Raw genomic sequence first — 21,070 nt, 5'->3', positions numbered from 1 at the left:
AGGCATAAAATATATCTCCTAAACAGCAGCCACACCTGTAAGAAGGATGTCTTCTTACAGAATAATGTCCAAAACCTCTTCAGGTAGGCAGAAACAACTTTATCCAAGTTGCTACATTCCTATTTCGAACACCTCTGAAAGATAAGGGTGTAATTTCATAGCACTCCTGCTAAATCTTTCACTGATGGCACAGTAGCAGACTCACAATGATTCAATTTTAACATACAATCCTAATTTGAGAGACTTTAACTTGAAATTTAGGAGCCCTTTCCACTACAACTTGCACTTTTCATCAACCTGAAAAGTGTTGATGCTTTTACCTAATGACATATAAATAATATACTCTTATATGGACCACCATATGACCACCACCATTCAAAAAACTCAAATTCACTCATTTTTTAGACAGCAGAGTCAGTTCAAGAAATTTGAAACACACTGCAATCAATTCTCATTTTCTGACAGAACATAGGACATTTACTTTAAGGAGTTTAAAAAGAAAAACAGAATCTATTGCTCCACCTTCACCTTGAAAATAAGAAGCCCACATCCTTAAGAGGTAGGCTTTTCTAATGGTATTTCAATTTGTAAGACCTTGGCTTAATTCCCCTTGTTTGTTTCTAAAAGCCACATCTATCCTCATGCTAACAAAAGCCTCTAAGCCCCATCTATAATGCAGTGAACAAGGGTACCACTTCCAGAGAATTCTGTAAACAGTGGCCCAGTAGAAATGTGAAGCACACTGCACTCCCCTCCTCTGTCAGTTGCCCTTGCAGCGCCGTCCCTGTGCCCTTTTGGCCTGTAGGTCACTGCTGCTCTATGTGCCTGGCTGACATGCAGCTACTGCTGCTCATAGAAATGAGAAACCCCAAAAACCTGCAACAGCTAAATACAAGTGACTCTACCAGCAAACAGAACCTGTTGAGCCTTTACATTTTTGGGGCTTATACATTTTAATATGTATATTAAAAGCTCTTCTCAAGCCTTTGAATCAGAATTTGCAGAATGTGGGGAATAAATATTGGTGAATTTATTTTTATTGAGAGAAAATGTTCTGGCAGAATTTCAACCAGACCTGGCACTGAGCCCCACTAATTTCCTCACAAATGTTTTTCTTATGGGTTTTCCTGATTAAACTGTGATCCTAACAGATTGATATTGGCAGAGCTTAGATACACATTTGGATCTGGAGCAAGTGCACTATTACATACTTAAAAATAGAATTGAAAAAAAAAGCTGCACTTCTGTTGTTCAGGCCTTAGACAGTTAACATAAACCTTGCTTCTTTCTGCAATCACAGTATTTGTATTTCATTCCATCACTCTGACTAAAACATGACAGCAGTTACATTTCTGAACAAATTCCAAAAAGCTCACATACTTCCAACTATTTTGTCCCTTGCTGTGCTGAGGATGTCTTCCCAGGCTATTACTGCTGCTTCTCTTCTCCCATATTTGGAAGTTGGCCTTCAGCATGGAGATCCCTTGTGGGTTTCTGTTTAAATTCCAGAGTCACTGGTGCACATTACCATTTCCTTCAGCTGATGTAAATCAAATACAGTATGAGTGAAAAATGTGAGTCTAGGCTTGGCTAACTGCTTTGCAAGGGGAACAGTGAGGAAGGCAGAAAGTTTGTCCCAGAAGGCAACGTTTCACAAGCACAGCAAGCTTTGCACAGTGGGACATTGCTGAGGCTGTGGCCCCTCTTTCAGCATCAGTTTGCCCAAACTTTACCACTGAGTTGGCAGTGCTGACACAGTATGCAACAGAGGAGAACTCACATGGAAAATATTATTGCCTGGCATCAGGGACATTTTTCTATATACAAAGCCCAAAACCAACACAGGAATTTATTTCACTTCTGGCATTTTAGGGCATTTGTAGCAAATTCAATAGCCTGTAATTTTTGCTTCTCGTACTCCAGCAGCTTCAAGAAAGCAGAACCCAAATAGCTCCTAATTTAAAAAAACATTAAATTTTTTATTAATCAGCTGTTGCCTTTTGTAAGTACACCGAATACATGATGTAGTATTGCATATAATGCCTTATATAGGAGTTATTTTGAAATATTTTAAAAGAACTAATGGTTTACAGACAAGATCCTTTAAGACAGGATTTATGAACCTCTCACTCCTAACTCTGAATACTGAGATGGCAATGCCACCTGTGGTTTGGGGCACAATGCCACTAACACCTGACACCTACAGGAAAGCAAGGCACAGCACAGGGATTTTTCCCTATAGATAAAAGTCACAGTTTGATATTTAATAGCTGGGAATCCAGCTATCAAGGAGACTAAGAGAAAGATGATAATGTTTTTGGTAGACTGAAGAGATTCTAAAACAAATCACACACCATGACAACAGATTTTTCAGGCCCAGCATGAATCTATGTTATTTTGGATTCTTCCCTTTGCAGTGGGATAAAACTCTCACTACAATCCTAATAATCTTTAAAATCATGAGTGCCAGTGTTGAATCCACACTGTCTCTCTGTAATGCCATTGCATTTGAATGTGGAACACAGAACAAAAATGTTCACAAAGCAATCTTACAATGAGTCCTACTGAATTTTCCCCAAGTACAAGGTCCAATTATATGAAAATAACTGCAAGTTCAGGACCTGGGGGCAGGAGGAAGGAAGTGTTTTTGCATTAGGTTGTCTTTCTCTATTGTAATTACTTGAAGCTCTTCTGAGACACTTGGAAGAGTTTTAGTTAAGATGTATTACTGAATACAACACAGATAAGAAACTCAAAAGTATGTCAAAAAAATATATTTATTCTGTGGATTCCTATCTCCACTGTATATGGAGGGAGTCTACAAATTGATACAGAAATTAAGTGCTATTTAGCATTTTCTCTTTGAAGCCCAATTGGGCCATTTAGTATTTGCTGATATCAATAAACTCTTATATCTACTAATATATGGCTACAAATCTTTAGCTTGCACACTAAAGCAGGTTATTATAAAAGCCATAAAGAATCTACAAAAATGTTAAATATCTCTACAGTTATGCAGTTAAAAACCAATGACATGCAGGCATATATAGAAAGAGTTCATTATTACTCCATGTAGTAGTTCTTAATTTCAGCCAGAGGCTTTTCAAGAAGCATTGCCCAGTCTAAGGGCTTTGACCTCGTGGTGAATTTGAGCATACACAGAATTGCAGAACCTCTCAAGCCTGTTAATCCTGTAGTAGGGAAATAAATAACTTATGAGACTCCAAACCAGGAGAACATTTAAAATTTCAGGCCAAACTTACACTTCCCAACACACACATGCTTTAATAGTTGACTAAGTCAAATCCAACACAAGGAACCACTAGGAAAGAAGTTGAGACATACAAACATATAACACAGAAATCAGAGAAAAGCCTGCAGAGACAGTGATGAACATGTACCCCTACTCCCAAAAAAATCAAGTATTGCTTAGCTCATCTTGGAGGCTGATTTGGATACAGAGGTCTTTGAAATGAAATTGAACATATCTGCACACAAAAATAATCAAGGACTCAAGAGTATCAAGATATGCTCTTGCAAGGCAGATAAAAAATGTGAGACCTTAACTGTAGGCATCTCGCCTGATATATCTGTTCTTTTCAGAGCAAAGCAAAACAGAGGAAGCTGAAACTGATCAACACGAGTAATTTAAAACAGCCTTCTCTTTTTAAGGAAGTACACCAAGCCCATACAAGAAGTTGGTTGCCACATCTCAGCTGGTAAATGCAGCAGCTGTGTTAACTGCCTGACAACAAGAGTTTTACTGCTCTCACAAAGCCTGTTCTTAGAAAGGAGTCAGAGAGCAGCAATGCTTCATATTTGCCTCAATTTCCTTGTGCCCATGTGTAGAAATGACCATAAATATTAGCCAAAATCCCTATTTGCAAAATGAACGTTTAGACTGTTAAAATGGTCACCCACTGTAAATAAAGCACCTGGATTGTTTACCAGGTAGTCAATTACATTGAGCTCTGAGCCAGTGTAGGAGTCAAGCTCCTGAAAACCACCGGCTGCTCTATGAAACACCAAAGTTAATAGCAACCTTAGCACAAGAGTAGAAAGATTTTTTTGTTTGCATTTACTGTGAAGAGACTGTATAATTTTAACTGCACATACCCTATCATGTGTGCTTTGCATGTACATAATATTTTCACCTGCAATTTTTTAGACAAAAAGTTGAAAAATGCTTTTTTTGAACCTCATCCCCAATTAGCAATTTCTCGAATAAATACACAAAAATATGTACTTATTATGCTTACCTTTCTTTTCTACATATTTCATGTTCTTAAAAGCATTCCTTGAATTTTGTTGTTACAATTGTTGTAATACTTACTCCACAATAAACCACTTCAGAATGTAGTGTAGTTAAAAAAAAAGTTTTGGGTTCAGTGCAATTGACACAGTAACTGAGAAGATGAAAAAAATTAACTACATTTGCACTCTTGGTTTCCCAGCAGAACTTCTAGCAAGAAACCCTGTGCAGGAGACAGGTTATTGGTAGCAGCCTTCTCTGCTGACCTAAGCCCCACTACGTCTGCACAGCAACAGAACACAGCTATAGAAGGGCAGCTGGGAACCAAGTGGTGCTGTATGATGAAACCAAGTTTGTATTATGGAGCTGGATGACAACTGTGATGTAAACTTTCCAGTTGTAATAGGCTGCTCCCATCTAGCTCAGATAGTGAGTCAGTGTATAAAAATTCTGAAGTGTTGGTGTCATTGCAGTTCCCAGAACACAGCCAGCCAAGATGCAGAACTAAACAGAACCTAGCCTGGTTTCATGGCAAAAGTCATCTATATAATGGCAAAGCACATTGACAGGCCATTGTGGTGAAGTTACACTGTCAAACACCTTAGTAATCTGCTCTTTTTTCTCCAAGGTTGTCATTTATTAGGCATGAAATTTATTCCTCCTGTGCCAGTCACCTACACACTAGAGCTGTCAGTATAGTAATACCATTCTACAACAAACTCATGACAAATTTTAAATTTATGTTTAAGGTGAACATTACTGCAGAAAGAAGAAAAAAAAAAAAACCACCTTTTTACTTAAAATTCAATCATCCATTGCTTACTCCTTAGATTACCCAGTTAATGCTTGATAAGAGGGAAATGCAGAAGGTCCACTGATTGACATTAGCCTCCAGTTCTCCAGAAGCTGATAATATGGACTCTAAACTTTAAATTTCAACATGTGCTTAAATCTTCATAGGATCAAGACACTTATACAATCCAGTTACACATTTTATGAAAATAACATTTCTGTAAATTTCCTCAGGTAGCTAATTAGTTTTTACTCTGAAAACTTAGAAGCTGGTGCAGTAAAGGAACAAGAGCAGACGATTCCAGGGAAAAGTGATTAATCACAGACAAGTGTATTTGCCTAGAAAGCATAATTGTTCTCTGCTGTGGTACCTAATACTGAAAATAACTACTGTAAAATGGAGGCTAGTACTTTGAGTTAATCAGACATATTCACTTCCATTAAGTATTAATACTAGCACAATACCTTATAACTGCAGACAACTGCAGGTTCGTGAACCTCTTTGCAGAGAGCTCAGTTCCACTGCTCCCAGCACTTGCAGCTGCAGAGCCATGTACCCTGAGAATGGGATACAGAACTCCCCAAAAGACACTGTGGCAGAGGCTGCATTGCAGCTACACATTTTGTAAGCACACAGTGTCCTCCCTTTCTCCACCTATTGCTTCTGTATTCATACATCTCACCTCAGTGGAAGTAAAGAGAGAATTTCTTTGCTTTGTTGAAAGACTTGTGGAAAAAGGAGAATTTATTAGCTCATTTGGGTCATAGAGATAGTATACCCCAAATGACAATGGAGATTTCTGTAAGCAGAAGAGTCCACTGACATCAGGCTTTCTGCAGAACCGGGTTTAACTGGACTCACCTGAGTTTGTATGAAACAATAAAAGACATGGAAAGATGTTATCATCTCATTTCAAATCTTCCATACCGTATCAGTGATTTCTCATGGACACCTCCTCACAGCACTGACTCCTTCACAGTACAGACACAAACTCCATCTCTCCTCACAGCACAACCAACAGACTCCAGCCCTCTCCTCACCCAGCTATCCCACTCTTTCGTAGCACTCGCCTTATTGGACACAGCTGTGGCTTATTAAGGGCAGGGCTGTTCCTAATCTTTGGTGATTGGTACAGCTGCAACTCCTCAGGGGTGAGTGCCTTCTGCACTATCTTTATTTTCTTATGTTCTATCCCTCCACAGAAAGAATTCCTCAGAAACTAATCCTTTCATTCTAAGCACATTAACTTACTTGAGATGCTGGTCACCATTGTCATACTAATAACAGATACTACTTCTTAATAACACTAACAATTTGAGTGTGAAGAAAGAAAAGGAGATTTTGCATCCCTTTGCTTGTTTTGTTTGATATGCAATACCATATTGGAAGAGGACAAAAGACATCACATGTTTCCATGCTGGATTTTATAAACAGAAAATATCAAATCTATCATTACTTTCTAATAATCTAGTAGGACCCAATGAATTGATAATTAATGTAGAACCTGGGGAAACAACATCACAGTAAGAAACAGAAATTTTTGAAAAAAGTACCTGCCTCAAAGCTGTTACTCATATGACATCAATGTGACAGCTGTGAATACTGCAAAGGAAAGAGAAAACTTTGTAAATTTCATACTTCAAAAGAAAAAAAAAAAACCAACAAACAACCAGAAAAGCAGTGTTACATATACTGCTGTTAATTGCACAGAATTTTGCTGGATGTGGCTTCAAAAACTAGGCAGCCACACCAATAGCATGGAGGAAATTTCAGTGATGGACATGCAGTACAGTCACATAATGCAAAGAATAAAATTTCAATTTTGTATGGGCAAAAATTACACCAATATAGGTGAAATAGTGAAACAAACTCTTAACACCAATACATCCCAAATACAAGTATAAGTTTTGGTCCTGTAGGCAGGAAAAGTTCCAGGAGGCCACCAAAAATTTCCATCTGTTCTGTATTTTAATTTGCCTATAGCAAGTGTACCTATTTGAGCTACCAGATCAGCCTTTTATAATGATCAGATAACACTTCTTCCTGAAAGTCATATGCACAAACATGCATATTTCAGCCATAAGTCAGTACACACAATCCTAAATCTAAAGCAATTATTTTTAATCAAAGAGGTTTGCTAATGTGCAAGTTCCACAAATTACTAAGTAAGTGGGGTTTATTAAACTTGCGTACTTCCATAAAACAGAATTTAGCAGATTATTAGACATGGACTAATTGCTTTTTGCAATTTCCAGATCCTGCACACTGCTGTTGAGAAGGATTTTTATCTATTCTCATTATTACTGATCCACAGTATGTGAAAGAGGCACTGCTAGGCACGTATATGCTAAAAATGGTACCTGCTATACAGCCAATAGCAAACAACATAAGCTAGTCTTACATTGCACAGTTCAAGTAGCTTAAAACACTCCTTACTGCTGAAAGACCGATCCTGTAATTATGTTTTGCATGCCAATAGCATCATTTGATTATCTGTTATTGAGCCCACAGGTATACCTCTTTCCAAACCAAGTGGACTTGTACAACGTGGAAGTTAGTACTATGATTTCTACTAATGGAGAGTCAATAAACACACAGAGAGAAATATAATTTCCATAATACTAAAAAGAGAACAGAAAGCAAACCAAAACAAAAAGAAAACTTCTGAGTTAAAGGTGGTGCTAAGATATCTTAACCCTGAACAAAACCTGGTTTTCATAGCTTTTTAGGCCTACAACTTGTAGCTGTCCCAGTAGCTCCAACAGCGACACCAGTACAAGTTACAAAGAGATCCTTGAGCTCACACCAGCCTTGCTGATTTAACTGCTCTTTCTATACGTGCCTGTGTTTTCTGGTAGGAGAGGCTGTGTTCAAACACTGCACAGAAAACACATTGTTTGCTCTGGATCACTTCAGAGCGCAACCTAGTCTGACAGGGACATTGATTTATAGCTTAAAATAGCAGCACAGGGATAAAAACTCCTAGAAGGCAGCAATAACTTTCCAAATCTGAACCTGCGCTCTTTTATCAAAGAAAGTGAGAAGCGTAGACTGTAACTCCTGACTCACGTTTTATTTTATTACCACGAGTGCTGCCCGTGCCACAAGAGACCGTGCCCGGGACACGCCAGAGGGCGGGCAGCGCTCACCCCGAGCCGTGCTGGGACCGGCAGCCGCGCTCCCACACGGGCGCTCCGGGGAAGTGGGGATTTATGTTCCTCTCTGCCTACGGCTTGTACTCCTTCTCCCGACACCACACCGCTCACCTAAGTGTATTTAAACAAGCTCCCGCTGTTACCACCACTCATAGCGGTAAAACCCGAGCCGAGGTTCACGCTCCCGGTACGTGCCGCCCCGCAGGGCCGCCGCCGCCTCAGCGCTGTCCCGCCGTGTCCCCTCAGCCGCTGAGGGGCGGCGCGCGGGGAGCGGGACGGCGCGGACAGCCCTCCCCACCCGAGCGCGGTCGAGAAGCAGCGCCCGCAGCCTCTCGCCACTTTTCCTCACTGCGGGCGGAAGCGTTCGGGCCGCGCCCAGGGCGGACCGCGCAGAGCCGGCTGCGGTGAAAACGCACACCCCGCACGAAGCGGCGCGCCCCAGGCAGCCTGGGGACAGCGGGTCCGGCCAGGAGGGCCACCTCTCCTTCGACCACTCCTGTCCTAGCGGTGCCCAGCCCCACGCGCCCGGCAAGGCGGCCACGCTCCGCCTCAGCTCAACGCAGCGAACTCACTCCGGCGGCGGGCGTGGCGCAGGAATCCCACCGCCCTCGCCCCCCGCGATCCCGGCGCCCTGGCATTAATCGTCTCCTTATATGGACACCAGAATGTCTGACGTCATCTCGACGCTGGGAAACTAGCGCCCGCGCAACCAAGCTTGGTTGGGAAGGCGGGTGGTGCGGGAAAGGCGGGGGGTGGAGGGGAAGGAGGCTCTGGAATGTTGATGGACGCGGCGTTGCGCCACTGGGAGCGGCGGCCCGGCTCGGCCATTGGGCAAGGCGGCCAGGGGCGGGAGCCGCGGGCGGGGCGGGTTGTGGCGCTTGAAAAGCCGCCGCCTGGCTAAGGAGCGGTGTCAGTGTAGGGTGGGCGCTGCCAGCGGGGGGCAGGAGGGCAGCGAGTTCGAGTCCCGCCTCCGCGAGCCTGAGCCGGCAGCCGCTTCTCCGTGTGCCGCACAACGCTCCGGGGCGAGGGGAGCTCGGAGTGGGCGTTTGGTTTTCTAGTCTTCCTCCTTTTCCTCTTCGCGCAGAGGCCGCGGCTTTCTCTGTGGGGCGCCCGCAGGGACAGAGTTTGCCAGGAGTTTGTGCCGAGTTCGGGCCCCGGCCCCCCATCCCGCCGCCGCCATGCCCGTCTTCCACACGCGCACCATCGAGAGCATCCTGGAGCCGGTGGCCCAGCAGATCTCCCACCTGGTCATCATGCACGAGGAGGGGGAGGTGGACGGCAAGGCCATCCCGGACCTCACCGCCCCCGTGTCGGCCGTGCAGGCCGCTGTCAGCAACCTGGTGCGGGTGAGTAGCGGCGGCTGGCCCGCCTCCTCCGCGCCTTCTCCTGGGAGCGACTTTGGCCGCCGCGGCCAACTTGGGAGTGCGGCGGCGCCCGCCCGGCCCGGGCTGTCGCGGACAGGTGTCCCGGCCCCCGCCCCGTGAGGAGCGGCTGGGCGCGGTGCTGGGGCCCAGGAAAGGGTTAAGTTGGAAGGCTGGCTGGACCTCTGCGGCTCCCGCCTGGAAGCCGCCGTCGTTTGTTCCCGCTCCGGCCGGCGGAGGAGCCTTGAGAGCCGTGCAGCGGAGCAGTGAGTTTGTCCCAAGAGCGAGTTGCTCGCCGTCTCGGAGCGAAGAGAAGCCTTTGCCCACCTGAGGCGCGGCATCCCATTAAAGTGCAGTAAAGCGCGGTAGTTGCTGCTTTCATACCCGCCCCGAAACGCTTCACAGATGGCTCTGATACGCTGCGTGGTTCTTTGCTGCCTAGGAAACTCCTATTTTAAGTGTATGCGCTATAAAAGGCAAAATACTTACTTGGCGTGAGCCTATCCAAAAAATCCCAACCAATAATAAAGCCCCGACCTCCCAGGCATTTGGGTTTCATTTTTAAATCGGTGAGGGCTGGCCCTTCCTTATCAGTGCAGAAGTTGAGGCGGGACAGACCTGTGGCTTCCAGGCAAAGTCTGGAGCTGTGAATTGTTCTTGTTACTTAGCCTCGAGTGTGAGTTACTGTTTGCTTGAGGTGAGCTAAAGGTGACGGAAATTTGGCCTACTCTTTCGACTTGTTGAAAGCGGTTATGCATAGCTTGTCTCTTTAAGATCTGAGTATTTGCAGTATGGACACTGCAGTGTGAGAAGTGCAAGTGACTAATACATTTGAAATGTTTCAGTCCTATTAGCACTTTTATAATAAACAAAAGAATAACGAACTGTTGCAAAGCAGAAATACTTTCTTTGATATAGAAAGCACTGTGACATTGCCTGCTCTTCTACTGCATTGAGAATTACCTGGTAACACTTACCTTGCACCTTTGTTAAGCTTGTTTACAAGTACTGAATACATGTTCCTTGCTCATTTTGAATCCTGTTAAATTCTGAAGTCGTTCCTAGCAAAAAATAACTCCTGCCAGTAAATGAATAAATGGAAAGGTACCTCTTGCTGCCTCTTTGCCTTAAAATGAATAGCTATGCAAGTTAAAATACTGTGTCACTGTTAACCAATGTTTGAGTGCACTGAAATCATGAGACTTGTGGGCATAAGAAGCTGTCAGGATGACTAATGTATGTGATGTGTTAATCATGTTTTGGCCTGTACTACTGGCTGCGGCTAGAATAACTTGCCACTTGGAGGTTTTGCAGTTTACTACAGTGTAACTAGGTCTCTTGGTCGCCATGACTATAAATATTACAGACTGTCTAGAATACTTGTGCTTCTTGCTGACTATAGCAGCCACTCATCTCTTTATGAAGAGCAGTTGTTCTGCAGCAGTTCACTGATGTAATAGGTGTTTTGGCTGTAAGGGTGCGAAGCCTGTGTGTATGAAATACTTTTCCTTGAAAGGAAGGACGTTGGAATAATGCTTTGCTTCTCTGAGCTAACCCTGTAACCCTGGGTTGTGTGACTCTTTTTCTTCACCCCACCTTTATCTCAAAAGAAACTTGATCTGATAAAATTTCATTTATTAGAGAAATACAGAAAGAGATTTAGTTTCCTTCTGCAGCTTGCTAATACTAGATCTTTCATTTTGGACTGTTTTGGAAGCCTCTGTTTTTCTCTTCTTGTCTGCTGGTTTGATAAAAGGAATGATTGTTGAATTATTTTTTCTGTGTTTATTCACAAAGAGCCAGTAAAAGTGGGGTAATTTGAGGTGGTAGTTGCCATGAATATACCCTGATCTGCTAAAATACAGCTTTGCCTATATTAGGAAAAGTGCAGAATTAATGTTCTCATTCCTATCTGAAGCTCTGTTTTCAGTGCATTGCTCTGAAGTGTAAAGGTGATTTATGAAACAGCAGTTTCACAGGAGCAGGAGAATTTGTGCAGACAGGTTCTCAAATTACGAGCCTTCTGGTGGCTTCCTAGGTGACAGCAAAGATGGAGTTGTCAGTGCAACCAAGAGAGTAATGTGGTGCTGGCTTGTTGTGTTGCTTGCTGTCTGCTCAGGGTTCTCAGTGTAGTGTGAGTATCACAAAGCACATAAAGAAAAGTACTGAGGAGCAGGGAGTTTTTTAGTGATAAATTTTCATATACAGCAGCATTACTCTCCAGCTACCCAGCCTATAGTAAGGATTCTGCAGTTTGGAAAATGCAATATTTAATTGATCTAACTATCATGTGTGTGTGTCATTGCTGGTAGCGGTGCTTGAAGGCCTTGAAGATGTACTGTGCTGAAGGCCTAGAAGATATTTCCTAGTGCATTTCCCCTCACAGTATGACTATATGGCTGTAAGGAAGGACCTGTGTGCAACAACTTGAACATTCCTGAGATGGAGCTAGCACAATACACCACTCAAGATGGAACAGAGGTTGATAGATATGACAGTCTTACATTAGGACTATTAGGTGAGTCAAAAGGGTCCTCCTCCTAAATACCCTGACTGGAGACCTTTATAAGAGAGCTCTTCCTTTGGCATGCATTTCTGTATTTCCTGTCATTAATGGTTCTGCTGTGTTTCAAGGTTTGCCTGAAGCCATCTTAAATTACATACCTTTTTTAATGTAAAGTTTGCACACTCAAGTGGACCTATCCTAGAGATACTGCCTTGTCAGAACCTAATTGTAAAGTGATTCTGGAGAAGAGATGGTCCAAGTCATTGTTGAAGTTAATGAAATAACTAAATCTTTTACAAGTTAGTCATTGCTCTAGTAAAATACCAAAGCAAGACTTGGTACTCTTTCCAATATGCGACAATTTGCTTCTACTGATTATTTTGTATCTTGATTATTTTGGGAATCTTTTGCACAATAATTCTCAAATTGTTTTGAAGCGTTTTGATGAAATTTCTTAACTGTGGTGTGAAGTTCTTGTTGCCTGTGCAAAAATATGATGTGGAGGTAACCTCAGAAGCTTTTTTACATGGAAATCAAATTTGACTGGAGGCAGGAATTTGAGGGCGAGGTTCAGATACCACAAGACTACAAATGTACTAAATTGGTCCTTCTTTTAACTGAAAATCTTAATGTTTGTATTGGCCTGTATTTGTAGTGGATGTGTGCCTCTTATGGGAAAGAAGGTTGGCATTTGATATTTCTTTTAGATAAAAGACATGACACTGTAAATCAGCAGAAGTGGTGCTGGTGGTGGGTAATAGTCAAGGCTCCCTAATAGGTATGGAATAATTTTGAGCTTGCTAAATATCCTATTAGTTTAGAGGAGAGTGAAATTTTGAGTTTTAACTAGTCAAATTTCCCAGGGAGGAAATGAACCATGTGGTGATTTTCTAGTTGTTTTAGGCTTTCTCCCCCCACCCTCCCCCAATTGTTTTGTTTTCTTGGTTGGTTTTGGTTTTTTTGGTTTTTTTTACTTCACCAGACTTTTAGTCTATTTTAAAAATAAGGATTTTATCAAGGGTGGCTGATGATAATGCAGAAATGGTGATCCAATAACACATTATATATACGGTTTTATTTCATGGAGGAGAAAAAAACCTGCTACTTGGCAGCAGTGAATTTACAAGCATTTATGTTCAGACCAATGTTATATTATTGCCAAAGAGAGAAAGCAAATTCTACCCTGATGTTGTAAGCTCCATAGTGCTTTGTATGGATGCTGGCAGTGTGTCAGTACAGGCAGAGCCTGCTCTGGTCACTTCTCTCTGCTGTTCCACACAGAGCTGCCTCAGAGCAGTATTGCTGTTGCTCTGCCAAATGCCAACAATACCATGGGTGAAGCTGCTGAGTTTGACAGATTAGGTTGTAATTCTCTGCATGAAAATTAAGGTAGTAGAAGGGACTTGGGAAGCACACCATTTAAAATATTGAAGCAGGCTCAGCAGCTCAAGGAGGTGTTGGTTTTTCAGAGTCTGGGCTGGTGAATGAGGTCAATGGCCTAAAAGACCTGCTTTATCTGAGACCAGTTGCTTGAGACTTACCCTGTGTTCATGTCCTTAATTTTCATGGAGCTTGGGGCATCTGAGCAAAGTGATACTCCTATGAAATCTCATAATGGAAGATTTATGACACTAATGGTAACAAGTGAAGTGACTGAGATATTTCAGAACAGGGATCTGCTCTGAAAAAACAGTGCTTGTCTGTTTGATGATGCAACTTCTGCCATTCCATCCTGTGTGTTGTCCTTTTATGTGTGAGTCTGCTTCACAAGTGTCTCTATGCTTCCAGTTTCTATTAATTATTTTTTTAATGGGAAAAATTGCTTTACTTGCTATTAAATTGCTGATGACCACATTTTTAAGAAGATATTATTGTTGTATGCTGTGATATGACTTTATTTACTTACTGAGGTTTGGAGGCTTATGAAACACTACTGACACCTTTCTGTATCTCAGCTAATAACTATGGCTAGCCAGGTCAGGCCTGACTAGGTCAGGCTAATCATCAGGAAGGGTCTCTCAGTTTATAAATCTCCTGTCTCATAGTCAGGGTTTATCAGATGTTTCCTTTAAGTAGGTCTGGGCCAAGTACTATTTTAAAATGTAAATAAAAGCACTCTAGAGTAAGATTAAGCTTGAATGGAGATTGTACTGGATGGGAACAAGACCCTGTACTGCTGGGTCAAAGTCACATGTGTCAAAGGTTTTTATGATTGCCTGAAGTTGTGAGGTTGGTCTCCTTCACCTACCACCAGCTGAAGCCCACCCCATCTAGGCACAACTAAAAGTACCCAGATAGCTCTTAAAACAGATGGAATTAATACCAGTACTTCAGCAGAGAAATAAAGTTTAAACTAAACAAAAGAGTTAACAGAGGGAGTGTTGCATTTACTGTAGCTGTAGCAGCTGTCCTGTCTCAGCAGAGGAAGAAGCAGCAATCACCTGAAGCCACTGGCATGTTCTGTCTGCATGCAGGGCCTCTGACAGGTGAGAAGTTGCCTGGGGTTGTAGGGTCATTTGGAAAGGGCTATCCATCTTCCCTGGCCAGGCTGTAAATTGTACACTGATACCTGCCAACCACCAGCTTGGAAAACACCTGTTTAAATGAAATTGTGAAGGATGCAGCCTGCCTTGAAATCCTTGCCATGACTTCAGCAGCAAAAGTTAAGTACACAGGTAACACCTGGAATGAGGAGAAGTGCTCTGTTGAGGAGAGGGGATGGTAAAGCAGCTTTATCATCCTAAGTTTTCTTTGGCATAGCTGACTTGCCTGTAACTCAGGCTACAAAGATAGTTGTGAGCAGCTTAGAGTTTCTCTTTTTTTGAGGGGAAAAATTAGCTTGCAATATGTTTATATATCTTGGAAAAGGATGGAGAAGAAAGGAAAAAGATAAGCTTTTTTCCTTGCAGAATTTCTTCACAGCACAAAAGATAACTCTCAAGGAGGCTGTGGTTTTTGCATTTTTCCTTGATGTTTGTAACTTGTCATGGGATATGTACAGATCTGTGCCTCCCTATTTCCAGTTTATTATGTTATGTTTTGAAGCTGAAAGAAATGGTCAAAAGAGCAGATAATCTGAACTCTACAGAGCTCCAAATTACTGACAAGTGAATGAGCACTAGAATAAGCTTGAAGATCTCATGAGAGAATGTCTCTTCACTACACCTTTCTAGGTCTTACCTGTGAGTAGTAGAAAACAGATTAGTGTTTTACAAATAATAATAATTTCCCTTTTTTTAAAATTAGAACATCTTTTTTCAGTGCACAGCAATTTCTTCAGGGATCTTTTACCATTCTGGGAACTGTGGCCATGTGCTCTGAGAAAGTGGATAAACCCCATCAGGCTGTGTGTGTGGGAGGAGCTGGCAGAAGAGTGATTAATCAGACAGAAAGCAACTTTGTAATAACAAAAGCACATCATAAACTTCTTTCTTGCTTTTATCTGTTAGGAATCATCTTTACATAAGTGATTAATTAGTTTGATTTGAATGGAATCATCTCTTTGTGTTATTGTATTTGGATACTTAATTTATTCCAGTCTCTTCCATCAGCTTTAAAAGCAATCTTTTGTTCTCTCTTCCTTTAAATGTACATAGAGATTGTTAAATGTGTCCTCATATGCAGCTTGCTTTTTTGGCCATAAAAACTGAGACTATTATTGTGGAATGGATAGTCTTTAAGTGGCAGTTGGATTAAAAAGTTCCATATGCCAAGAATCTGATGAATACCACTTCTGCTTTTAAAACTTAGTAAAATGCTTTTTTCTGCAGTGCTTACTAAATGCTTTTCCCACCAGTGTGGGAAGAGTTAAACCCATATTAAGGACCAGTGTTTTTTAGCCATTTATTCTTCCTGATTTAGTCTTGTAACATTTAGTCTTGTAACTTTAGAGAGTGATGTAATTTTGCTTTGTATTTTGAAACAAGGAGACACTTTTCTCCACATAGTGATATTGGACTGTAGGTGTGGAATTCCTTTTAGAGGTTAATAAAAAATTAACCAAACAAAACATGGGTCAGAAATATGTACCTTCAGAACACAGAGTAATATGCAAGTATTGCAATATAGTATTTTTTTTCCTTTTGTGGCACTAATTATATTCTATCACTTGCTCATTCAAATGCTGAGAAGTTCTTGATACAAGAACTTCACTGCAGCCACAGTTCTTAATCTTTGTAAACTGATAGCCTTCCTGACATTTATGTTTAAACACAGCCATGGCAGTATTGTTGTTATTGAATTTGAACAGTGAAGTGTCTTTTTTTTGGTAACTGTATAGTTGTAAAATTTTATCCACTATGTTAATTGCCATATAGATGTATAATTTCTTCCTTAATTTTTATGACAAGAGGTGAGAGAGAATTAACTTTAATATTGTCCTGTACTTGGAGTCTAGAGTAGCAGCTTATGTTGAACCATCTGGAAATGGACCAGATGAATGAATATTGCAGCTGCCTTCATTTCTGAAGATGCTTTGTGGGTACAAGATGACTTGCTGCCTGGGCCCATGAAGTGATCAAATGAAGGCTGGATCTTCTTTTCAGTTACACATATTTCACCTCTAAGGATTTCTTCCTGGGAGCTGAGCGTCCCAGCAGCTCCAAACTGAGCTGGGAGGAGGGAGAATTGGGGGCATGACCCTACATGCACAGTGCTTGGAGTGGGTCTGCTTTGTCCCTGGAGTAAATCAGGCCCTAGTGTTTCTGTGGGGATATGAATAACTGACTGGAGAATCAATAGAGGGCACAAACCTTTCCTTTGCTTTCTTTGCCTAATAATTAAAGTGTACTGAGGTATGACTTTTACTTGTCCATATCCTGAGACTAGAACCAAACATTTGTGTCAAAATATATTGAACAGCTCACTTTGTAACATATCTCCTATTCAGAAGTCAGTGTTGTTCTGATGCTTCAGGAGAGCTATTTACAATGTGAATAATGAACAATGGGTAACAACAGTGGCTAATGAAGGGTGACAAAAGCAAAAAACCAAAAACCTCTTCATTATCAAAGCCATTCCAGAGTTTCTGAAACTGTCAGCTTGTTGACTCTTAGGGTTAGATTTCATCATCATCAACTTTGTCTCGCTGAAAAAACAAGTGTTGGAACAGTTTCCTAGTATTCTGACTTCATGGGTAGGGTAGGAAACTGATGGTTCATGTTGGGTTTCTCCAGTGAAGAATGGAGAAATGAGCTATTTCTGTTGGGGTTGGCCTAGGATACTTATGAAGAGACCTATTGTAATAATGTTGCATTGCATTTTTAATCAATGGTTACACCCCCAGAATAGCAAATGTAAATTTTCCTTGTGCCAAACTCTCAGATTATTTTAGGGACCTGAGGTTGCTGAAGGCAGATATTCTCAGAAAAGACAGAGGTAAGTAAGTTTTTGAGTACATAATTTTTTGTGTTGTGGTCAGACATCCACACCTATCTCACAGTGGGCCCATATTTTACCTAGTCCTTATTTTGCTGCTGTGTTTCCACAAGCATTTTTTGTTTTTCATGCTCTCACTAGGTTCAACTCTAGATACACTTTGGGCTGGACCCCATCCCTGTGTGCTCAGCTGAGGTCTGTGCTCCTCCAGCAGGAGCACTGCTCATTCAGGCAGGCCTCCTGCCACTTGGGCTTGTCTTCCTGCTCATCAGGATGAACCAGCTCTCCAGAATTTCTCTTTCTAGGACTGTGTTCTATGTGATTTCTCCAGTTAGGTCCCTGAAGAGGCTAAAGTTGGTTCTGAAGCTCAAGCTCTGATTTGTCTATCTTTTTCCTTTCAGGATTCTTAATTCTACCATTTAATGGTTACTCCACCTGTCATTGGCATTCCCAATCAATTCTTCTGTTTCTAACAGCAGAGCCTTCCTGCCTTCACCTCCTCACTCTATATCTACCAGTAAAAGATAATTAGAGCTTACAGTCTGTGAGAGGAAAAGTACAGGCAAGCAGTTTTCATACTAAACTGAATTTTTGGGATGGCTTAAGAAGGTTTCATTTCAGCAAGTATCATGCTTAATCTTTGACCTAAGGTACATATGGTGCATAAATAAAATGGTGAATAGCAGAGCTGAGAAAGCACTGCTTTGGTGAACTTGACAAGCATTATGTTCAGATATCTTTGTGTATGCAGCTTAAAATGTTTGGGTATGTTGCAGCTGTTCTGGTCTCATTGCTCAATGTTTAACACGTGTTTGTGGGAATAGTAAAATGCAATGGTATTCAGTTTGAACTTCATTTTAGTAGCTGAACCTTAGAATGAGCTAGACACAAGCCTGCCCCTCCTTAAATGCTGAAAAGCATGCAAGAAAAGAGCTATGGCCATTAATTCCATAAATGAGTATGTGCTACAGTACAGTGTGAGAAATGGTGTGTACAGAAGTGCTGCAGTAGCAGTGTCAGAAATGGTCATGTGTTCTCACCCCTGAACAGATGAGAGGCAGTCTGGTCACCTTGGTTAAGTCATTGTGTGATGGGAAACTAATGAATGTTCTCAGCCTTTCTTTTTGAATGGGTGCATCAAAATGGAAGCCTGTTAAAGGCTGAGCCAGGAAAGTCCATATCAAATATCAACTTCTTGCCCATTCTCATCTTTCATCTATTTGCCAGGTATCAGCTCTTCAGTGTCAGAAGTCTGACTCTTCCTGTCAAGCAGAGGAGCTGTTAAATCTGTCATCTAGAACTTATTTCAGCCAGGTTGCTGCTAGTTCTGGCTTCCAGACTTTTCCTGAATTTTCAAGAGGCTGCACATTGCAGCTGTTTTAGAGGAGGGAAGCATTAATAAAGCTTCCTTCTTTTATGCAGGTTTTGTTTTGTTCACCTGTAGGAATACTTGCCAGAAGGAGCAGAAACTGACTTTGACTAGACTGATAGTCAGTACATGTGAGTCGCAGATGTTGTGAGCTGTGAGCATTTTGGGTGGATTTGGTTCCTGGTGACCACAAGCTTACAGTTAGAACAAATGGACTTCTTATAAATGTGTGTGATACCTGTCTGTTCATGGGCAAGGAATAGTTAAGCTCTTCAGTGCAAAATGGGGTGTAGTAATACATAACTGAGTGAAAAACCTTGTAAGTTGCTAACAGACATTCGTGTACTTGATTAGAGGAGGTTTTTAATTCTGAGCTGTGTGATGCACTGAATATTTATCTAAAGAGTTATCACTAGAAAAAGATTGCTGCATCAAGCACCCAGATGGAAGTTAGTGAAGTTTAACTTGTTTTGGTGTGCCTGTTTGTGATTAAAATCATAGGGTTTTTGTAACTTTGGTCAAGATAAATCACAAAAGGTGCTTCACATTTCAGCCTCTGAGTGTGTGTACAGGTGTCTATTTGCCCTTCAGCTAAGTCTTCAAAAGCTTCTGGTTTTACACTTTATAAGAAGTTTTCCTCCAAGTATTGCTTTTTCAAATTACTGCATAACCCTTACAGGTTTTTAGGTGAGTTAACAAATTAAACTGACTAGTGTTTGGACTGCAGTAATAATCACTTTCATAAGCATAGCTGTCTTTGCAGCTTTTGCAGCACAATAGTTGTGCTGAATAACAGAAACAAATAAATGAGGTTTCTCTGGAACTACGCTGTAGTAGCAAAAAGGTCATTATTTATTTAGCTTGCTCTGATACAATGACAAAAAATGGTTTGTGAAGGCCTAGTAATTGCCAAACCACTGGCTTAACTGTAGCAAGTGAAGTGATCTTTGAGTCTTTGCCACACCTGTAAAATGCTCCCTTTTCCTCAAGAAAGTCAAAGCATGGTGAACAGGAACCTCTGTAAATTTTAGGTAGGTTTCACTTCAGTTTTTCTCTGAGTAAAAAAAAAACCATAATAGCATGACATTTCTTATTTTCTCTTTAATGTAACTAAATACTGTTGTAGCCAATTAGAAGATTTCATTTAAAATGTGAATGATAATTTACACCATGAACTTAGTGTCCACTAGAAATAGCTGTTAGACAAGTAAAGTGAGATTTAGAAAAGACAAATTGTCCAGTGTGCTACAGAAGGTGGGTAATTGCTATAAAGCTCTGTGTAACATGTATCTTGCTGGTCAAGATACATTTGCTGTTGCAGAGCTTATGCCAAAAGATTTAATGCTCTGGATTTCTGTTGCTTGAGTCATATATTAGTGAGCATGTGAAGATATTTTCAATATATTAAAGACATAGTGAAGAATATTACTTTATCAATAAAGGAATTCTAGATGAGTGTTTTTTTCCTTATTCTGTTTTCCTGCAGGGAACCATTACTGCCATGAACATAGAGAGAAAAAAAATCTGTTCTCTGGAACCACTGATCCTCTAGGACAGAGCTGATAAGGGAAGTGGTGCCACTCTTTCTGTGCAAGAGGGAAAATCAGTGTTGAATAGTCTGGTTTTCAGAAGTCAGTACAAGCATAACAACTGGAAGATCCTAAAATTCAAGGCCTGGTAGCCATCCTACATTTTCAGTTGTGACATTTTTAAATGTCTCATTTAGGTAGCAATACCTGTCAAATCAGCAGTGTTTTCAAAAAGTAAAATGGGTTATAAAAGGCAACAAGAGATTTTGTAGTTAATTAGGCAAAGGGAAATTGAGGCACTTGTATTGGATATCTGCCTTGTAGCTGATACAGTCAGTTACTACATCAGTAACTGTAGAGAAAGAAACTGCACTACTGTTCTACATTTGAAAGTTACTCAATAATAGAAAACACATTTTGTCTTTGCTTTTTTTAGCTTCTTGAATCTCTGTGCCAGCACATGGGTAAACGGAATACTAACTTGTGATCTGTGAACAGTAATAAGTTAGTTTATCCTTCTGATGAAGGAAAAAACAGACTGAGTGGACTCGGTTATTATCTATGTGTAGCTATAACTTGGGTTGGTTTAGAGATGCTGCAGTACCATATTTATCTGTATCAGAATCACAGTTTCTTATAGGCAGCCCTGCTGTATCTGGAGCCATATCTGCCTTCCCTTTGATATGATCTGCACACTTCCTATGATGACACTTCTTACTATTACTCTTG

At 41.2% G+C, this 21,070-nt stretch overlaps 1 protein-coding gene across 3 annotated transcripts in view; it reads left to right on the top strand.

Annotated features, from left to right (window-relative positions):
- Positions 1-9,135: 9,135 nt before the first annotated feature.
- Positions 9,136-21,070, top strand: part of VCL (vinculin) — a 54,690-nt gene continuing 42,755 nt past the window's right edge. For all 3 annotated transcript variants that reach the window (XR_009114770.1, XM_058029714.1, XM_058029715.1), the window contains exon 1: positions 9,136-9,546. Coding sequence is in view for 2 of the 3 variants with exons in the window: in XM_058029714.1 (XP_057885697.1) it covers positions 9,379-9,546 (168 nt within the window). In the remaining variant the exon portion in view is untranslated. The remainder of the gene's footprint in view (positions 9,547-21,070) is intronic.

The sequence above is a fragment of the Melospiza georgiana genome, chromosome 8 (assembly GCF_028018845.1).
Source record: "Melospiza georgiana isolate bMelGeo1 chromosome 8, bMelGeo1.pri, whole genome shotgun sequence".
NCBI lineage: Eukaryota > Metazoa > Chordata > Aves > Passeriformes > Passerellidae > Melospiza > Melospiza georgiana.
This window is presented reverse-complemented; position numbering and strand designations above follow the sequence as displayed.